At 45.4% G+C, this 22,480-nt stretch overlaps 1 protein-coding gene across 3 annotated transcripts in view; it reads left to right on the top strand.

Annotated features, from left to right (window-relative positions):
• Positions 1-22,480, top strand: part of CFAP61 (cilia and flagella associated protein 61) — a 1,856,219-nt gene that overhangs the window by 447,385 nt on the left and 1,386,354 nt on the right. For 2 of the 3 annotated variants that reach the window (XM_086927517.1, XM_086927519.1), the window contains exon 9: positions 2,964-3,056. The exons of the other annotated variant lie outside the window; for it this stretch is intronic. In XM_086927517.1, coding sequence (XP_086783643.1) covers positions 2,964-3,056 — 93 coding nt within the window. The remainder of the gene's footprint in view (positions 1-2,963; positions 3,057-22,480) is intronic. 3 annotated transcript variants of the gene reach the window in all.

The raw sequence follows: 22,480 nt of genomic DNA, 5'->3' as shown, positions 1-22,480 counted from the left end.
TTTGTGTGGCTTTCTGTAGCTCAGCATTGGTTTCAATGATACTTGCAGCTGTGTGGCGAGGCTTTGTGGGGTTTCATGTTGCTTCACGCCGGATTTGATGGAACCTTCAGTTAAGACAGGGGGAGCTCTCTCTGACAACCAAGGGCCCAGGCCCTCCCGCGGATCCAGATCTACCCAGCAGATCCCTGACCGCCCTCTGACCGCCGGACTTTGACGGCATTCAGTCGACCTTCTTCATGGTGTCCCCTCTGGGAGAAGACAGTGGATCCCCCGACCCTGCCAATTTTAATCCCGAACCGGCCGGAACGGGGCTCCGTTCCCACACCTTCCCACGACTCACCAGGCGCACACAATCACTTGGACAAGCCACCGGACCGGCTTCTCCAGATATTTTCAGACCTCTGCCACGCCTCGACCATGACGGGGCGCTATCATCACACCAATTCCAACCCTCACACGATACCCATCACGGACCTATCTACCAGACCTACTTCTACATATCTCTCCGATCATTGTTGACTCCCTGGCCTTAACAGGGCTCCGTTTTATCGCCCGTACCCTCCTTCACATTCCTTTGGATCCTGCAAATAGATATTCCTTACAACACGTCGACACAACCTACATACCTCACCAGTACGGGGATCCGTTTCTGGTCCAGCACCTACCCTCACTTCCGTTAATTGGCAACCCGGTCCTGATGAAGATCCTAAATCAATAGGATCGAATCGCCGTCAACCCGCATTACAGCGCAATTCAAGTCGCATTACCTTCTTCGGTTCCCAAACTAACAGCAAATACTCATTCACCAAGGAGGAACCAACAATTTTGAATATAGTGTTTTCATTTTTGTCTTTCTGCGCCTATCGCTGTTTTTCACCCATATGTCACTCGCGCCGTTACCGTTTGTCTCACTATCACATAGTACACAAAGCCCCCTTGGGTTGCCACCGCATTATATGCCTCAAGTGCTGTTCTCCTAACTGTTATTTTGACTGTTTTGCAAATATTGTCCTTTAATATATGATGCTATATGCACTTTCAAAAACTAAAAATTCTGAGTCTCTCTTCCTTTATGTCCAGATCTTTTGTAATGTCTTGTACATGCAAATATATGTGTTGCTCAAGTGAATCCAATTGAGATATTGTTGTTTTATACATATGTACACCCAGATCTCAATCTGGTCTAGGAGTTATACTCCTGTTGCTTTTCCCCAGGTCCTGGGAAGGCACCATTTGGGGATCAGTAACCCACTCCAGAAGAGGACAATAGGGCTCATGCAGGCCCAGTTGCTGGTCCTGTGCATCAGATAAGCTTCCCAGTTGCAGGGAGGCTTCTGGAGCTTGTTGTGTCCCTGTGTCTCAGAACAGGTCAGCCAGCTTGACTCTTGGAGTCACTCAGCCTGAGATAAAGGGAGCAGGTCCTGACTTCCTTCTTAGAGAGCAGGGCAGGCCTCAAGAAGCAAGGCTTTCCTTCTTCTGTAGTGCCCTGAGGTACAGGAGCGTACTGAAGAGTTGGTCTGAGGGTCCTATATGCATACCTGGTGCCAGCTTTGAAGTCGGACAAACTTCTAGATCTCCCCCGCATCTGGATTTCCTTCCTTCCCCTGCCGTGGCTTCAAGCGGTCTGGGGTGACAATAGGCTGGTGTCAAGTTCTTTGTGAGTGTGCTGGAGGCAGCCCCTTTGAAATGTAACTGAGGCAGGGAACAACTACACCCCTACAATCCTGGATGGGTGGCCCATTCCTGCCAACATCTAGTTTCCCATTTGTCTCACTGTTTGGGCGTAATAGACAAAGGCCAACTACACCCAGTCATTTGACCCAGGATACAAACTACAGGCACCAAATGGCTAGGACAAGAAAATGCAAACTTTCTAAAAGTAGGGTTTTCAAAATTATGACCTAAAATCCAACTTTAGCATTAGAGGGTTTTACATTACATTTGAGTTTAAACATGACATTCATACCTCCTCCCAAACAAAAGTTATCACTTATTACATTTTATAAGGAAGCCAATGTTATCCAATGGGAGAGATATGCCTTACACTAGTACAAAACGTATCTACGAGTTTTCACTACCAGCACATGTAAAACTTGAAAGTACATGCCCAACTTTTTAAATACACTGCACGCTACTCTAAGAGCTGTTTAGGGCCTACTGTAGGGTAACTTATATATATAAAAAAATGGTTTGATTCTGGCAAAAGGTTTATTTTGCCAGTTTGAAATGTCAGTTTGAAAATGCAATACAAGTTGCAGTGGCAGGCCTGAGACATGATTAAAACGGCTACTTTAGTGGGTGGTACAATGAGCGCTGCAGGTCCACTAGTAGCATTTTATTTACAGGCCTGGGTACATGCAGTACAACTTTCTAGGGACTTACAAGTAAATTAAATGTGTCAATTGGTTGTAAGCCAATTTGAGTATGTTTTGAAGGAAAGAGCACAAGCATTTTAGCATTGATGAGGGGTGGTAAAGTGCAAAAAATCCTAAAAGCTGAAATAAATCGGTTCAGAAAATATGAGGAGTAAAGGCAGAAAGTTTGGGGGTGACCCTGCAGAGAGGGTCAAGACCAACCAAATGAATTTATAGTGCACTGCATATTTAGAATCTACACACTGCAATGACTGATGTGGGCCTGCAAACTGTCTCGTTTTCCCTTATAACAGGCCCAGCACTGAAGGGACAAAATGCCAAGAAAAATAGTTTGCAGCTCTCTGCAGCAGTCCTGAGGCCTTACTAAATATTACAATTCTAAAATCAAATTCTCTACAGCAATTCTACCATAATAGAAGCAAATGCTAATGAAGAAGAATTGAAAGGTAGAAGACATGATTACACGAAGAAACATTTTCAACATTTGTATGATAATGACTGGATGAGTTTGAAAACCTATTTTAGCATTATGTATTCCAGGTTAAAGAGTTCAAAGTAGTAGCATAAGGATTATTTGTGTTTATTTAGGACAATGGTATGTCTGAACAAGCGTCTCAAAAAGAGTTACAAAATGCCTCCATTGGACCAACAAGATCAAGTTATGTATCTGTGGTAGCAGAGGTAAGTTTACATACAACATAATCATTATAAACTTGTATCTTCAAACTTTACTCAGTGGTATGTTATGTACAGAGTTTTTATATATACGTAGAATGTCATAATGATCGACAGCAAGCTTATAATGTATTCATTTGTACAGATAAATGTCATGTCTTTTCTTAAGCATGCAGTATTGTACTGCTCTTAGGCCCCAGTTGCAGACTCAAGTACACGATCGTAGACTGAAACACCAAATTACACCCTTCCATGCCAAACTGCAGCCCTAAATACTCATGCACAGTACCAAATGACGGTCGTCAGGTCACTCTTATGTCATGGATAACTGGAATATCACCATACCCCCAACCACTGCTGTTCCAGGGATAGCTACCAGAAATTATAAAAAATGCGTACAATAAAAGGAACGGCCATTCTTATATCAGTCATAGCTAGACAGGCATATGAAAAGCAAATAACATGTCAAGGATGGCCATCATTACTCCACGCAGAGCCAGAATTCCAAGAATGCCTGCAAAATATCAAAGATAAGCTCTAGTAATGCTAAATATAGCCAGAATGTCAGACACACCCATAATATGTCAAGTAAGGCCACTGAGATTCTAAGGATAGTCAGCATGTCAAGAATACCCACACTTTGACTCAGATGAACCACTTTTATGCCATGGATAGTCATATTATCACCAAGAATTGTAAAATATGTCAAGGATGGGGGCCACTATTATGACAGGCACTGCCGGAATGATGACCGGTCAAGCAGGTAAAGTCAACAAATGCTCACTTATGGACAAGAATAAGCTTTGCCGTCTAATTGGTGTCTGATTACTATTTTAAGAATGTCATTTAAAAGGCTGACAGACCTTCACCCACATCTTGTGGCTTGCTTCATCATTGAGTCTGAAATTAAGTTGCTCCAGTGGATTCCTTCTAATTTGGCGGTTTGCTTAAGCCAAGTGTTTTCCATAGGGGAGTGGATTTCGTCAACCAGCATACCATTTAATATGTTTTACGCAGTGGCGGCTCCTCCGCTATTGCAAGAGTGTCCCCCCACTGCTTTTTTGTAGTATGAGAAGCAAAAACATAAAATTATAATAACTTTTTGTTATTATAATTTTATGTTTCCTTTGCGGGTAGGTGGGCGTGGCTTTCTGCTTACGGAGCAGGGCAGGGGAGGAGTGGTTTGCCCACTCCTGAGTGTGCAATGACTGTTGGTTGGCCCTCGCAGGCCTCCCAAATCTATCATGCACACTTTCCCCTTCTCTATGGAGGCTGCATTGCAGCCTGCATGGAGAACATGCCCACTCCTCCCGCCCTCAGACCAACCACAAAGCTGCATTACAGTGTTTTGATTGGCTTAGGGGAGCGAGCCTGGCTGCCTGCTTCCTGTCCCTGTCCTCAAGGTAAATAAAAAAAAAATTATCACGACCCTCGTGCCTGTCTGCCCCCCACCTGCAAGCCATGCCGGCAACAACTAGATTTAAGGCTTCACCCCAGCTCAAAATCAGCAGTTTGTGACTGTACCCTTACTGTACGATATAACCACTTCATTGCAATTCCCTAGAATATCAAGCCCTGGCTTGTAAATTGGGTCTTGCTGCTTTCCATGGAGCCAGTCATTAATAATATTAAGCTGTGTGAACCAGTAATACAGCTTAATATCTGCCCAATTTAAGCCCTCTGGCTACATTTGGCAAATGCGACTCTCGGGACGTTATTGTCTTACACATATGTTATCTGTGACCGGAGCGTTCTAAATAAAGTAGCCAGAAATATATATACTGATAATTCTGAACGACATATAAAAAGCTGGGGAGTGTTATCATTATAAATAGGACTACTCTTCCCATTATAATAATTGACAGAGAAACTTTAACCAAAATGATAGTGCTACCCAGATTATTATATTATTTTGAGAATCTTCCGGTGTATGTCCCAGTGAAACTCTTCAGAGACCTGGAGGGGATGCTTCGTGGCCTGATCTGGAATGCGGGACGTCCTAGGATAGCACTACAGAAATTATATGCACCCCCGGAATGTGGTGGATTGGCAGTCCCACATCTGGAATTATATTATTTAGCGGCGCAATTACAGTGGGTGGCGAAGTGGTTGAGCGGCAAGAATCTAGCGTACACGGCAACCGGAGACACAGAGGGTACCACACTACACAGGGAAGAGACGGCATACACAACAGCTTCGGCACACAGACCACGCACCCAACCACCGAACCAGCGCCCCCCACCACCACCCTCTGCAGCTGGACTCCTGTCAGCGCCGAAGACACCACCCGCCTGATGAACACCATCCACTCCGGCTCCCCTACCGACCCCTGCCCACACCACATCTTCAACAAAGCCAACTCCATCACCGCACCCCAACTCCGCAACATCATCAACCACTCCTTCGCATCCGCCACCTTCCCGGAGAGCTGGAAACATGCCGAGCTGAGCGCCCTACTGAAGAAACCCACAGCTGACCCCACGGACCTCCAGAACTTCCACCCCATCTCGCTCCTCCCCTTTCCAGCCAAAGTCATCGAGAAGACCGTCAACAGACAACTCTCCGCCTTCCTCGAGACCAACGGATCCCTCGACCCCTCACAGTTCGGTTTCCGAAACAAACCACTGCACCGAGACCGCCCTCATCGCAGTCACCGACGACATCAGGTCCCTGCTCAACAACGTGGAAACTGCTGCCCTCATCCTCCTGGACCTCTCAGCAGCCTTCGACACCGTATGCCACCGTACCCTGATACAGCGCCTCAGCAACACCGGAATCCAAGGAGCGGCACTGGAGTGGATCATCTCGTTCCTCGCCGGAAGAACCCAGAGAGTCCGCCTCCCCCCATTCAGATCCGCAGCCACCGAAGTCATCTGCGGCGTTCCGCAAGGATCCTCACTCAGCCCCACCCTCTTCAAAGTCTACATGAGCCCTTTTGCAGCAATCGCTCGCCAACACAACCTCAACATCATCTCCTACGCCGACGACACCCAGCTGATCCTCTCCCTCACCAACGACCCTGCCACTGCCAAAGCCGACCTCCAGGAAGGAATGAAAGACGTTGCAGAATGGATGAAGATCAGCCGTCTGAAACTGAACTCAGACAAGACGGAAGTCCTCATCCTCTGACCATCTCCCTCTGCATGGGATGACTCCTAGTGGCCCCCTGCCCTGGGCACCGCACCCAAGCCAACGGACCACGCACGCAACCTGGTCTTCATCCTGGACTCCTCCCTCACGATGACCAAGCAAGTCAACGCCGTCTCGTCATCTTGTTTCAACACGCTGCGCATGCTCCGAAAGATCTTCCCGCTGGATCCCCACCAAAACCAGGAAGATGGTCACCCGGGCCCTCGTCACCAGCCGTCTGGACTACGGGAACACCCTCTATGCTGGAACGACAGCCAAACTCCAGAAAAGACTGCAGCGCATTCAGAACGCCTCAGCACGACTCATCCTGGACATCCCTCGCCACCGCCACATCTCTGCCCACCTGAAAGACCTGCACTGGCTCCCCGTCAGCAAGAGGATCACGTTCAGACTCCTCACCCACGCACACAAGGCTCTCCACGACACGGGCCCAAAGTACCTCAACAGCCGCCTCACATTCTACACTCCCACCCGCCAGCTCCGATCCGCCAGCCTCGCCCTCGCCTCCGTCCCACGAATTCGCAAATCCACCGTCGGAGGAAGATCCTTCTTCCTACCTGGCAGCCAAGACATGGAACTCCATCCCCACTCACGTACGGCTGACCCTGGACCGTCTCTCCTTCAGGAAACAACTCAAGACCTGGCTGTTCAAGCAGTGGCGACCCCTTAAAACCCCCCCCCCCCCCCCCAAGGCCTTGAGACCCTCACGGGTGAGTAGCGCGCTATACAAACTGTTTGTTGTTGTTGTTGCGAAAGTATCCCATTGCGCAGGCGTGGGACGCAATGTTGAGAAATCTCATATGCTCGGATGCCACACTGCAGGCACCCCCAATGCAACAGGCAGGACCTGACGCCTAAGGAGCCACCTAGTTGCCGACACTGTGTTGTTTCTACATGCCACCCCAACTGCAATCGCTGGGCTGAGCAGGTACCTCACATTCCCCCAAACAGGGGAAAACCCCCCTAAAAAAAAATACCACACGAAAAGCAGTTCATATAGCGCGTCACCTCCACAACCACGTAATCGCACAGAAAAGCAAAGTAGCAGCCCCCACACCATACTCACGCAGCAGCCAGGCCGCGACCTCACCCCGAAGATAACCTAGACACTTGATGCATGCACCCTTGGTAATTAGATGTCTCACTTTTTGTTTTTAATTATATTTACAACTGTTACAATGCGGTTCAACTGTTGTTATAAAAAATAATATCTAATGCACGGACTGGACGATGGAACGTACATTGATCTACTTACTAATGACACTTTATGTAATGCAATTCATGAGTTGGACCCCATTGTGAAATGTATTTCCCTATATGAATCGATGTTCTCATGCACCACCATAGCTGCCATGACGGGGCGTACCTTGGTCCTTCACCCTGCCCCTCCACTGGAGATAACAGTCAGTGTGGGCCACAGGAGCCCAAAGAATACTGTATACATATATGCGACACCACACCTTAGACATGGCTGACACTGAAGCAATATGTAGGAAATGTTATGATTTATGTGCATAGTGTTATGTGACAAGTGATATAGTTGACGTACTGATATGTATAGAAACGTGTGGACTAATGTACCTGTAAAGAAAAATGCAATAAAGATATTTAAAAAAATGAATATTGACAGAGAAGTTCATGCCTTTATGTCCATCGTAAGACTTTTAGTTCCCATTCTCTATCAGGAGATTGTGTGATTTCTATTCCCAAATATTGGAAGTGGGCTCCCACCTTTTGCATACCCGCCACCATTCAGCTTCTAGGGTGTTTCCCGCTATGTGTACATAGGTGTTTTTTCTCCTAGTTAACCATCATACCTGATGCCTCTCCATAGGTCGTCTGTATGTCCATACTGCGCAGGATGGAGCTATTTAGATCTTGTAAGTAGAGAAGCACATCATCCACATATAATGATACTCGGTCCTCTTGCTCAGCAGACCAACGAACTGTATTTTGGCAGCCACTCAGCTAAGAGTTCAATTAGGGGTGACCGTGAACATCCATTTCTCGTGCCCCTATGGATCGAGAATGGGCCTGATAGTGGACCGTTCACCTTGCCTTGCGCCCATGGGCCAGTCTGCAAGGTTGTAACATAACATTGAAATCGGGGTCCAAAAGTCATACATTCCAAGATTTGGAAGAGGAAAGACCAAAAACAGTGTTGAAAGCTGTACTAATAAACAAATTACTTTTGATCGTTTGATGGAGAGAACTTTGGTCCTTATTTTCGTTTCAATGTTAATCAAAGACAAAGGACGAAAAGCACGACATTCCTCTGGGGATTTGTTCAGTTTTAGTACCATGGCTATCATGGGGCTCCTTGATTCATACGGAAGTGAGGTGTTTTCAAGGACTTCCACATAGCGATCTTGCAGGCGGGGAGTCTGGATTGGGGAACAGTGCTTGAAGAACTGCAGTAGAACTCCATTGGGGTCAGGCGTTTTACCACTGTGACTAATAGCTTGTTGGACCTCACCCTTTAATATAGGCACATCCAACTCCTCGTGGTGATCCATGGACACCATTTAATTCAGTTAGTCTTTCGATATGAGATTACAAAGTACTACTTGAGAAGGGGCACAGGAAGAGTGTAAGTCTCTATAGTAGTGTGCAAAGGCAATCTCTATGGCCTACGCCGTGAAGACCTGCTGGTCTGATTGGAGTCTAATTCAGGGGACTAGTGGGGATATGTATAGCTTGTTAGTGAGCCAATACAGTAATTTTCCTGATATATTACCCAACTTGTACATGCTGCTTAAGGATCATAGACAGGCAGTGTTGCCCCCTCCAAACAATTTCTGTTTTAGTTGGGTCCTGTGGAGATTTAGCCTTGTTCGAATCGGCTGATTGTCTGTATCACCAGCCTCGAACTCCAGTATCTTTTTATTTTCATCCTGTATTTTCCCCTTAATGTAAGTCGTGGTCCTCCCTCTGAGGATTACCTTGAAAGTAATCTTAGAGGAACTGAGTCCAGGTCAAGGGCAAAATACTCCCCTGTTCTCTCCAGAAGAAGGTTCGTCAGATGAACGTCCAACATCCACCAAGTATTTAGTCTCCATATGTTGCATCAACCCTGGGGTGTGGAAGACATTGCCAATTCTATTGTGGAGTGATTTGACAAACCTCGAGGCAAGATATGTGTTAAGTGCATTCGACGTGAGTGCATAGTCAGGAGACTAGTAGTCTATCCTGGCGTATGAGGTGTGAAAAGGTAAGTAATGTGTATAGTGTCTGAAATAAAGTGTATAATGTCTGACATGCTGGTGTGTCCTACACCATATGTCTATCAAGCCAAGTAATGTCGCCCACGCCCACGTGTGTAGGTCTCATGAATGTGTAGGGATGCCTAGTGTTCAGGTAGGGATCCAACACTGAATTTAAATCTCCCCCAATCACTATGTACGCCATTTGAGACTGTTCCAAAGCTAACAGAGAGGCACTAAGAGTATCAACATTCAACGTAGGTGCGACATAAACACATGTCAATGTCCAATTTTCACCATCAAGCACTCCAAATATCCCCATAAACCTACCCATGGGGTCAGGTTGGATTGTCTTTACCACCAATGGGAAGGATTATTTAATAAGAATTGCAACCCCAATGGATCTGTGGGCGAATCCTGAGTGGTATACTCAATTATAGGGCAAACACAAGGAGAATATGGACAGAACGCTGAAACTTTTCAGACACTCCCTGCCAGTCACAGATCTGGGTTGAATCCATCATCGTTCTTTAGCTCAATTCGCCACCTCAGTTCAGATCCATCTATATGCAAATCAGCCTTGACCTAGTGCCTCATGGGAACAGTCCAGACCGAACTGCCCTGTCAACTTAGGGCGAACAAAGCAAACAAGGAGATGATAGACAGAGTGCTGAAACTTGGCTCTGCAGTTCGGTCTGGACTGTTCCCACGAGGCACAGGGTGAAGACTGATTTGCATAGGGCTGGGTCTAAACTGGGGTGGCAAAGTGAGCTAAAGAATGATGATGGATTCAATCCAGATCTGTGACTGGGGGTGAGTGAAAAGTCTCAGCACTCCGTCCATCATCTCCTTGTGTTTGCCCTAAGTTGGCAGGGTATGCCCAGACTTGGGTCCCTTGCTCACCGTGCCACTGGATTCAAACTAGCCTGGCTGATAAGGGGTGTTACCCCGAAACCTGTCCCAGGATGCTTGTTTTCGGTCCAGGGAAGACTTTGCCTGGCAGTTCGGTCTAAACGGTTTCCATAAGGCACAGGGTCAAGACTGATTTGCATATGGCTGGGTCTGAACTGGGTGGCGAAGTGAGATTAAGAACGATGATGGATTCAATCCAAATCTGTGACTGGGGGTAAGTGTCTCAAAAGTTTCAGCACTCCGTCCATCATCTTGTTGGGTTTGCTGTATTCCTGATTATTGCCATGCTGAACCAAAAAGTTACAGTTGGTACCTTCCAAATTAGCTTTTCGCTGTAGCACTTCTTTTAGGACCTTTGGCTTTTTCTTAATGTATAACAGGTCTGCCACCCTTGTAATTTGGTTATTGAGCCAGTTAATGCTCAAATAAACTATTCTCAGTCTTGAGTGGACTTTATTCTCCCCAGTGCACATCCTGTACTACATCAGGTGAAATACAACACCAGGATACCTGTCACTTTTCCTGCAGAACATACAGTGCAACAACAAAACTTCCCTGTTTCCCCCATCACCCCCAAATCCACCCTCCCCATGCTTTCATCCCAGAACCATTTGCCACTCCAAGTCATGACATCAATTAAGAAAAGGACCAAACAGTGTTCAAACTAAAATAACACAACAGTTGTAGAATTTTGGGGGTGAGTAAGGCTCTGGCCACTCTCCCTGATAATTACAATGTCAGATAAGTGCCTGCGGCTGCCACCATCTGAAGGATCCAGCGGAAACCGTACCCATAAAGAGCCCCATTTAATGTTGGCCACCATTATTGCTCCTGTATCAGTGATGGAAAAGGAGGGGCACTGTTGCAGCTTGCAAGATCCTGTGTGCCCAGACTGAAGCCGCACAGGAGCAACATATCCTGCTACCCTCCAGTCTCAGGAGGGTGTAGTCACACTGGATTCTTCACTTCCTATGATGCCCGAGGAGAGCCTGGGTGTTAATCTAGCTGGTCAGAGTGGGCTATTGGCTGAGAGTCTTTCTGGCAAGGTCTCCTCTTATTCCTGTTTCTGCGGTTCCTGACTTCCCTCTATCCCGCATTTTTTCCGGGTACGTAATCAGCCTCGTTTGTGTATGACGGGAACCTTGGTGCTCCTCCACACACTACCAGGCATCCTCCGGTGTCTCAAAGAAGGATTTATTATCATGTATACCCTTTAATTTAGCAGGAAATAGCAGCATAGTGTGGATGCCCATTGCTTGCATTTTCAGCTTAACTTGGTTGAATGTTCTGCGACTTTGTTGCAACAGGTAGGTATTGTCAAGGAAAATTAGGATCTTCTTTGTTTCGTAAATTAACACACTCTTAATCCTGGCAAACTGCAGGACCGCGTCCCTGTTTAAGAATCATGAGTTAATGGTTTGGGGTGAGGGCGGTTGAGGGGGGTAGCACACTGTGGGCTCATTCAATAACGAAGCAGGGTGAGAGTCCATTCGCGGGGAAGAGGCTGCTGAGCCATTTCTTGAAAAAACATTCCAGCAAGACCTCATCAACCCCTTCTCGAAATCCCACCAGATGCAGGATATTGCATCCTTATCTCTAAGGCATATTTGTGGCTAGTGATATTTTATCTGTGGAGTCGGAGGGGTTTGAGGAAAGAAGCACTGTTGTCTCCCTTGCAATCTGTTCTGGGTGGTGGGGTACACCCCAGTAATTGGCTTCTCAGATTTGTCTATCGATCCTTGCTTGGCAGTTTCCAGCTCCCTATCCTTTGTCATTGCACGTCTGTACTGCACTGTAGGAGGGGCTGCAGTTTATCAAGCCAGTCCATGCACTCTCCCCTCATGTCCAGCATCTATGCTGCCTCTAGCCTGACTGACCCAACCCAGGCGGCTCAAATACTGGCTGCTGTGTGATTTTTTGCATCAATTCCGTATTGAATAACATTGTTGAAATAGTTTTATATATGAGTGTTTTTTGGCTTTCAACATTAAATCTACACAGAAAGGTCTGTGAAAATAAAGATTTCTTTCCTAAGAATGAGTTCCATGTGAACCTCTGTTCCAAGGATAACTTGATACCAGTGTTCACATGGACATACAGGTTGCTCTTGTTTCTACCCAATAACAATGTGTGTGAGGCCTGCCTAACCTTCCATTTGAGGAAAACGTTTAGATATTGGTGTGAGAGATGGTGGGTGCACCACAGGATGTTGAGGCAGATGCCTCATGCCATACCTGACATCTTCGGTCAAAGAAAGTGAAGAGGCTGGCCCATTGAGCAATCTGCTCCACCAACCATCACCCAACCCACAGGCCCTCATCTCCTTCCGCTCTGGCTCAGAGGACAATGACCCGCAAGCTCTTAGGAACTACACTCCCTCCAAATCCCGAGTGAAGACCTTGGCATGGAACATGGTTGAAATAGAGACAAACAAATCAGGCCTCCTAAAAGGCCTCGAGTCAAGGCAGAGCACAGCCCGGAGGGTGGCGAGCATCAACGCCTTTGGTAAAGACTCAGCCCTTGTGGGCCACACTGCCTCCTGGCACCAATTGGTGCTGACCAAAACCCTCAGCGCTGACAAAGCCCGAGTCTATGGCCACTACCCTGTTAAGCCTAAAGATGCACCAGAGGTGAAAGATCCTCTCGACACCAACGCCAAAGGCAGCTTCCATTTCAATTTTTTTTGTAAAGGCATATACCCAGGCAGACTTTAAGTACAAAAGCTGACTATTTAAGGAGACATATTTATATACACAAAAATAATAAAAAATAATTAATACAATGGACTGGAATGATATCAAAAGAGATCATTTTTAATATAAATATAAAAGATGAATATATACATATAATTGACGGATTACACAATAAAAAGATTTTTCTTAAGACTTATGTGGCTTTTTTCAAAATATATTAAAGAAGCATCATGGTATATATAAAAAAAGACTTTTTCTTTCAATTATATTCTCTGATTATGGAGAATAGGGCTGTGTGTCAACGCGTTTCGACAAAGTCTTTTGTCTTCATCAGGACAAATGGATATTCAGCCACTTTTTCTAAACAAGAAAATAATAATATTTAAATAACTTTAAGATCACAGTGCATTGCTTTTATACAACAATAGAATGTTCTTCAATTGATAAAGTTTTTTAGCCAGACTAATGTAGTAGTACAAATTACATGAAAACTCATAGTTGGAAAACATAAATATTTCACAATTTTTACAACAACAATTCATCTCTAACGTTACAATCACAAACATATTTCTAAACGTATGTATCAAAGCTGGGTAGAGGTTGGCGTAACATTTATAAAACTTCACATTCCAGAATAGTACCTCTAACTATCACTAAGAAGTTATACTATTTTTTAAAAAAGATTTCTCATTGATCCCTATGCAATCTATTTAGCATTTATTCGAGTTTATTAAACAAGAAGAACGGCCTATGTTTGAGAAAAGAAGGACGGGAAGCTTTACTAGAGGGTCATTTTATGAATGCGGCAAGTTCATGTTAATCAATAAGATTTCATTGCGATAAGTCAAACAAGGCCTCTAGTTAAAAAAGCAAGAGTTAAAAATGCAGTTGAATAAATCAAAGTCTCTGTAAGTTTGTATTGCACTGAGTTTTTAGAAGCAAAGACTGATATATGTTAAATAAACGAGCACAAACACAACCTTCCTCGCTTCATTAAGTTTGTTCTTTGTTCATTACTATGCTTCCATTTCAAATCCACCAGTTGCTACCATTGGCACCTACAACACTTTCGGATCCAGAAACCCCTTTTGTGCTTAAGCCATTGACTTCTAAGACACCATAAAATCCAAGGGCCACATCAGCACGCAATCATTCGAAGCCAAAGATGCCCACTGTGAAAGGCTGTGATGACTCGGAGCAACTGATCATTTATGACTTCAGGAGGAACCGGATGCAAGACAAAATAGTATGTTAATCCATCCCCACACCGGCAAGATCTTCACAGGGCTGCCGCCCCAAACCTCAACAGACTAAGAAACAAAAGTCCTCCTTTGAGAAGGAGCTTGCCTTGAAGCCTCCTCTGGTTCCAAAAAACAAGAACCGCAAAGACAGGGGCACAAGCCCTATCCCATTTGTGCCGACTTCTCATCCCCTTCCTCCTACTCTGACCGGGTCGCCCCCACCATCCAACTCATCATCACTTCCATACCCACCAGAAGGCTCTACTCACTCTTTGTGTGGACAGGACAACCCCCTTAATCCTTCTGACCCTGATGAAACACTATTTTATCCGCTGCCCAATGACGACCAGTGGAACAATTCCGATGTTGATCCCAGGGGGATCCAGACATGGATCACAATCTAGCTAGGCTGTCACCCCCCATATGTCACCAATCAGTACTGACCAAAACTGTCAGAGCTTTGCAAAGCCCCACTCTACAAGTGCTACTCTGTTGAGCCAAAAGGTGTACCACATGTGGAAGATGCTTTCGACACAGATGCCAAATTCAGCTTTGCTTAAAGGGCGCCCTTACCAGATTTGAAGCAGAATTTTGCCACAGGTGTTGAGAGGATCTCCTACCTCTGGTGCACCTTTGGGCTCAACATGGTAGTACCCGTGGACTGGGGCTTTCTCAGCTCTGAAATGTTTGGTACCTGGGGCACTTTCAGATCCGAAAACCCCTTTGGTGCTTAAGCCATTGGCGTCAAAGACACCATCAGATCTTAGGGCCATATCAGCACTCAAAATATCTGCACCAAAGACACCCTCTTTGGAAGGCTGCAATGACTCAGAGCAGCTGATCCTTCGACAACTTCAGGAAGAACTGGATACAAGACAACATTGTCTCTTTATCCATCCCCCCACACCAGCAAGATCTTCACAAGGTTACCTCTGAAGTCGATAGAGAATTTGTCTTGTAAACGAAAGCCCACCTTTGAGGAGAAACTTGCCTTGCAGCCTCTGCTGGTTCTGAAACACAAGAAACTCAAATGCAGGGGCACTAGCTCTATCCCATTTGTGCCTCCTCTACCTCCAGCTCCCCCTACATCCAACACTTCACAACTTCCAAACTCACCAGAGGGTTCTCCTCACTCTTTGTATGGATAGGACAGATGCCTTTATCCTGTTGACCCTGTCGAAACATGACTTGGTGCCCACTGATGACCTATGGGACAATTACAATGGCAATCCCCTGGGAGATTCAGACTTGGATCACAATCCAGCTAGGCCCTCACCCCCAGATAATACAACTACTTACTATGAGATCATATAAAGAGTTGCCACATTCCACTAGATGGCTATGCAGGTCCTCTATGAGGACAATAATTTCCTTGTGGAGACTATCCATATCCATGCACTTTGGTTTCTAAAAATGCTAAAGGGAAAGCTATAGTTGCCCACAGACACATTTAAGGAGCCAGTCAAGGCCAGAGTGGTAACACAGAGGCTGTATAAAAAATATAAGTGCTCCCCCAATAACCCACTGTACATCAAGGGTCAGGTCATCCCAGGTTTTCTGGCGGTCCATATTGCACGTAAGGGTGCCAACTCTGAGGACACCCGATACAGAAAGTTAGAAACTCAATGCCTCAGTGAGGATAGTGGAGGAGCCACTACCCACTCAAGAATTGTAAACTCAGTCTGACTATTCTCCAGGTACACCAGAGCACACTGGGTTGAAGCCGGACCTAATTAAATACCTGCTGAACAGGTTTCAGGTAAGGGGAGAGGAGCCTCGGCAGTGGGTAAAACAATGTCATGTTCCACCATCCAGTGCACCCATGACACTGCGGATAGCACGGCTCGTAATGTTAACACCAGTGTCTTAACTAGGTGCCATATGTGGCTCCACATTTTGATTTTAAATAACCTGAAGCTCTGCAGCATTGGTTCATCCTGCCATTTAATGTTGAGCACCTTTTTGGTCAGCAGGTTGACAGGATGTTGGAGCCAAAGCCACGGGTGACCTCCAGACCTTGACCATGCGAAGCACCTTTTGGAGGCATCAGTAAATGGCCGATTCAAAACCACATCCATTGAGCCTATCTCTTACTATGAGAGATGCCAGCAACAGACATATCAGCGTTACAACCCATGAATCTGCTCCAGGGGTGCCTACATAGGCAATAATAAAAGGGACTGTGGCAAAGGGGGTTCCAGTAACAGGGCCTCCACCCTCAATTGTTGACTCTCTCCGCTTCTCGCCTGACCACACAACACTTGTTGAGTGAGACTGCAGGATTTCTACCCACACTGGTAGGAAATCACATCGGACAAGTGGGTCTTAGCAGTGGTTCACAGCCATTCAACGCCATCATTTAACCGGATTTTGTCCATGTGCAATCTATAAATTGATTGTTGTTCCAAGCACAATAGGGGAGCCTCAGACCCTTTGGTCTGATTTCCTGAATTATAGAACATTTGAGGGCTTCTTCTATGTGTATAGCCTTTTTAAAATGTGCCATTATTTTGGTGGTCAACTTGAGATTCTCTTATTCCACTTTTATGTACCTGGATTCGAATTTTGACTGTCTCATCTTTCCCTCATACAGGGTATCACATAGGCAAGTTATCAAGTAGACTACTCCCGTGCTATTATATTTTGTCAAGGATTTTTTAATTCAATAAGTCCTTAAGCCCAGAACTAGTTCTGTACTTGGGTTGGTGAGTACACATTCACTGCACTGACTTCAAGGAAAATGTCCATCGATGGGTAGTAAACCCCAAAGGTTAGTCTTTCCTGTGCTTTCTCTTGCTTAACAGGGAATTTAGCATGTGTCAATCGGTCTCTTAAATTATGTGCCCTTTAAAAGCAAATTTGGGAGGAGAGGAAGCTTTTCCTCCTACCTCCAGTGTTTCATGATCTTTTTGTTATAAGTGAACGCTCCGATAATCATACATCGTTTTTTCACATACTTCAAGTAGATAGTCTCTTTGGTTCTTCATTGCTCATTTACTTGATGGTCATATAAGTTTTAAGATAGCTTTGTGTAAAATTATCTTGTTCAGATTTTGAGCCTCTGCATAAAGTCTTTGATTTCTCTACAATTCTTCTGTATAAGGAGGAATCGTCCAAATTGGAGATTTTATATAATGTTCATGGGTGGAAGTAGTCAGCGTTTAGTACAGCATTTTTGTCTGTATCAAAGGTTATGATTTACAACTCTAAGAAGGTACTCTTTTCTTTACTTTGTGTTTTAGCAAAATCTAAATAGGGGCCTTGGGAATCCAGCCACTAACATTGTTATATCAATCTCGTTCCCCATGTAAATAAGAAATACATAATCTATACCTCTTCTTAAAGATCACTTTTTTCCAAGAATGATATCCATAAAGATTTGCTTGACTAGGAGCAGAGGTAGAACCCATCGAATTATGTCCAATCTACAAGAAAAGATGGTTGTTTTTTAGGGCTGATCTCAATCAGTCTATTACGAAGCTGATTGACACATTGTAAAGCCAAACGCTTTCATACAGAAGTTTCTTCATCACTCCATTGGTCAAATGTTGAAGTGTTGAGGGGCACGCCACGACAGTGGTGGGCAGTTGCTTTGGTCTTTTACTCCGCTTGAAACCCATTCTGGGACTCTTTGACGCACCAAGCCGACAGATGATTGTCCAATCCACTGTGCTGTTTCGACTGGATTACTGTAACTGGTTATGATCAAGACGTGGCTTTTCTCCAACCTTTAGCTTAACTTCTTCTCTTGTCTGCTTCTATTAGACTTAGCCCTGGGACGCCCTGTAGTTGGGGCAGCCATGCGCTCTATAAGTTTAGACAACATAACATACTTGTGTTTAGAAATCCGATAGTCAATCCCATCTTTATTTGAGAGGAAATGTTAAATTTTATATCTGGCTGCAGGAAATCTCCACATGTGTAATGTAATTTATTATAAGGGGATTTCTACAGCGCAACTGTTACTCTGAAGAGTGTTCTGACACGCTGCAAACACAGTGAAAAAAACCAAGGAGAGCAAAGAACAGAAAAGAGCCACATTTTTAGCTTCTTTCGTAACAGAGGGGTGGATCGATGCATCTTAATTGCAGGGGGGGTTTATTCCATAAAGACGGTCCAAAGAAGAAGAAGGACCAGCCCACAGTCCTGGATTTACGGATTCCAGGGATTTTGGCTTAACTTAGATTTGCTGAGCGTAGACTTCTGAGAGGAGTGTAGAAACCAATTCTCGCTCTTAAGTACCTTGGGCCTATCCCATGCAATGCCTTATGGATTTGATTAACAATAGGATTTTAAAGGTAATCCTCTTCCTCACAGGAAACAAATGCAAGTGTCTGAGGAATGAAGACACTTGTTCTCAGAGGTAGGCTGAGTATCGTACAAGTGGCTGCTTTCTGAACTACCTGCAGCCTAATAATCAGGCAGGCTCAGATACAGTGCATTGCCATAGTCAAGTCTTGGTGTAATTAGAGCCTGGACCACCAGTTTTCTAGCCTCCAAAGACTGAAAGTGCAGAAACTTCCTCAGCATACGTAATATGCTAAAGCAGGTCCCTACCAATGCATTGACTAGTGAGAGAAAAGAGAGTTCCCCATCGAACCTAATCCCTAGATTTTTGACAGAATTAGTGTGAGTAAGTGGAGGGGGAACATCCTTTGGCAAGAAGATCTGCCAAGACTCTTCCGATCTCAATCCGAAGAAGAGTAACTCAGTCTTCCCTGTGTTACATTTCAATTGATGGAATGAAACTCATTGGAAAACCTTGGTCAAACAATTTCTAATTTTTCCACCTGGGAATGCTACATTTTCACCCCAATAAAACAGCAACTGATTGTCACTCGCATAAGAGACTACTTTAGCACCCATGGTCTCCGCCAAGCATGGCAGGGGAGCAATGTATATGTTCAATAGTGTAGGGCTAGGGCCAGAGCCCTGCGATACTCCCACTTTAAGGTCCTGTGGTCCAGCAGAGAAAAGAGGACACCACACCTCTTGACCTCTGTCTTCAAGGAAAGAGGCCAGACATTTACACGCCTGCCCTCTAATCCTGACAGTCTGAAGGCGAGCCAGAAGAGTGTAGTGTAGGATTGTTTCGAATGCTGCTGACAAATCCAGCATAATTAGCACAGCTTTGCCAATAGCATCAAGGATACGCCTGATGAAATTAACCACCTTCACCAGCGCTGTTTCACTACTACAAATGGGGTAAAAACCGGATTGGTTTGGGTGCACCAGATCATTACTTTCCAATTTTCGGGATAACTTCTGATTAACATGTGTTTTTGAGAACTTTTGAGTGGGCCGGGAGTAGAGAGATTGGCCTACAATTAGACAGATCTGTAACATCCGCCTGAGTTTTTTTTTAGCAGTGGCACAATTTTAGCCTGTTTCCATGCCTTAGGAAATGCAGCCTTAGAAACTGAAGTATTGAGTAGATGGTGAGCAAGAGGATTGATGGCCTCGACTCCCAAGGCTAAAAGATTTGTCGGGCAAGGATCTGATGAAGAGCCTGATTTAAGACTCCGAATAGAGGGAAGTGAGTCTTCTAGGGAGATTGGATCAAGTATCTTGAAGGAAGAAGTAGGATTGGAAGTATGATTGTCTTGCTGACTGACATCCAGTCTCTCCTCTCCCCATCCTGTCTTTTCCTCTTCCAAGGCCCTCAGGTTAGATTTTATGAAAGGCTCTAACCGCTCTAGATATGAAGCCAATTAGAGATACAAGTCTTCCCTCCCTGGCCCACCTGAACCTAATCATATAGTTGTCTGACCAGACTAGTGGGATAGGAGTATCAACTTCTAGGGATAGGTTAGAGAAGATCTGTTCCAGCTTGGTGTGTGGACGTGAATACCATCTGAGTCACAGTCAAAGCTGAGATACTCTCCTGAAATGTTATTATTTCCTTTTCTTCACCCAGCTCCACGTGAACATTGATTGTAATATCAAATCCACTCCACATCGTCGTTGAGGCCAACAATATGTGTCTACATCCTAGCGGGAATGTTACAGGAATACCATTCACAAGGCAAGATTGGTCTCATTGTTTTGCCAGGTGTAGCCAAAAAGTCATAGTAAATACTGACCTTATGTCAAGAAATATCACTAGGATGTTGTCAAGAATCCTCACAATATGGCAAGGAAGGGCCACACTATATCAGAGATGGGCCACTATTTTGCTGAGATAGTTAGAATATCATCATGAATTCTCACAATATTTCAACAAAGAGCCACTACTGTTAGGAACTCCTGTTTTTTGTCTGCCCAGTTATCCCACTGCCATAATGGTCCTTTTCTTTCGCCTGCAGCACTGTTTCAGCTGCAAATCCTACACACACATCTCTTTAGCTTTTGCTCCAGGTTTCTCTCTGTTTTGCTAGTTTCTGTCCAGCTGGCCTTCACCAGGAAGGTGCATATGCACCCCTGCTACCATTAAGAAAGTTGTGGACTTCCTCTTTGCAAAATCGGAGAGGAGTGTTTTGTTAGTGTTGCTCTCTATTCTTTTTGGTTCTGCTGGGGGCTGTCTTCAGTTTGCCACAAGGTAAGGCCACTGATGCACTGTATTAACAGCAGCCCAGTTTCCTAGGGCTGCAGAATGGGGCTTAGGATATGATCTGCTGCTTTTATCCCACAAGAGAAGTGGCCATCGTTGGACTCTGCTAGCACTGAAGATTAACTTAATTATTTTGCTTATGTGGGTTCTTACCATTCCTTTTTTAGGTCTCACCTTTTACATCCCAAAGGGATGATAGGCGAGATTTATAGTAAGCAGACCTAAAAATTCTACCCACTGCGGATCGCATACAGTTCATGTGAGCCAGGCGCGTGCAAATCATCGCCAGCCACATCACACCACCATTTGTCTGTGCCTCGGCATCAGACTTCAAAGGCTGCCGCTCCCCCGCCCCCCACATTAGACGTGAAAGGAATGCACGCCCCCGCCACAGCAATGCCGAGAGCTTGTTTGAAGTGCCTGCGCCTTGCACAATACACTGCCCATCCCTCTTTATATGACACCCACCTCACTCCGCCTCCATCCGCATCAGCTGCTTGCAGCTCCACACTCTCTAGACGCTGAAGTACAAAGCTTATTCCATACATCGATAGACAACGTGTGCGGCTCTGCTTCATTCCAGCCACTGCCCGGTCACATTTAACTTCTTGAGATATGTCTCTCAGGTCCACTGCATCTCTACTCTCCAAATGCGCAGCTCTGTAATGCCGCAAAATGTGCACGGTCTGCAAATTTGTTGTCTTAACACGTGTACGACTTGCAGATTCAGAGTGGTGGCTGCTTCTCGTAGTCACGCAGTTCAGTGTCACCCTGTTTCTATGACTTTAACCGTCTCTCTGTATTAACTGCACTCTACCCCTTGATTTCATTCGGTCTTACTGTGTTGTTATCACTGCTGCTCTAAGGCCTTCCCTGCCCAGGGCCAAAGTACGTTTCACTCATAGCGCCTGCGCTCTGCATTGTGTCACTTGACTCTTTTCTCGCATCAACAGTTGCTGTGTCAGTCTGTCTATCCTTGCAACTCTGCCCTTCCCTCGGTGTCACCCTGTCGCTCTGTATTTTCACAACCTCTCTCAGTCTCAGGGTGTCTTCAACCTGTCCCTTCCCCGGTTTCCTCCTCCATGTATCTATCTGTCTCTTCCACCCATGTACATGTTTTTCCTCGAGTTGTGACTGTACCTTCTCTCCAGTGACACCCTGTTCCAGTAGGCCCCCTCTCTCTTGCACCCAGTGTCTCTGCTTATCATTCTCTCTACAACTTTCTATATTCTCCCAGCGCCCCTCTCCCCTCTGCCCTCGAGGGGATGTCTATGTTTGTCTCTTTCTCTGTGTGACTCTTTGACTCTTTCAGTGTCTCTTTCTCTCAGAGTCTCTGCTTCTCTTTTTGCCAGCTTCCCTTTCTGTCACCTTACTTCAGCCTCCCCCGAGTAACTACCTCACCGAGTACATTTTTCCCTTTGTCGTCTATATTTCTCTGTGTTATTTTGTCCTGTTTTCCGAGTGTCACTGTCTATCTTTCTTCCATTGCCACTCTGACCCGTCTCTCCAGGTCGCATTCTGCCTCTTTCTTGACTTTGTGTCCTCAGTGTGATCCAGTCACACCAAGTCTGCCTGCTTTCCTCTTTCTCTCAGCCAGTGGGACTCGCTCGTGTCCCTGTCACCGTGGCCCGCTCCTCTTTGTTTAACCACTTTCTCTCTATCTTTCCCTGTCTCTGTGTCA

This window comes from Lissotriton vulgaris, chromosome 6 (genome assembly GCF_964263255.1).
Source record: "Lissotriton vulgaris chromosome 6, aLisVul1.2, whole genome shotgun sequence".
Lineage (NCBI taxonomy): Eukaryota > Metazoa > Chordata > Amphibia > Caudata > Salamandridae > Lissotriton > Lissotriton vulgaris.
The sequence above is the reverse complement of the archived record's forward strand: the minus strand, read 5'-3'. Positions and strand labels throughout refer to the sequence as shown.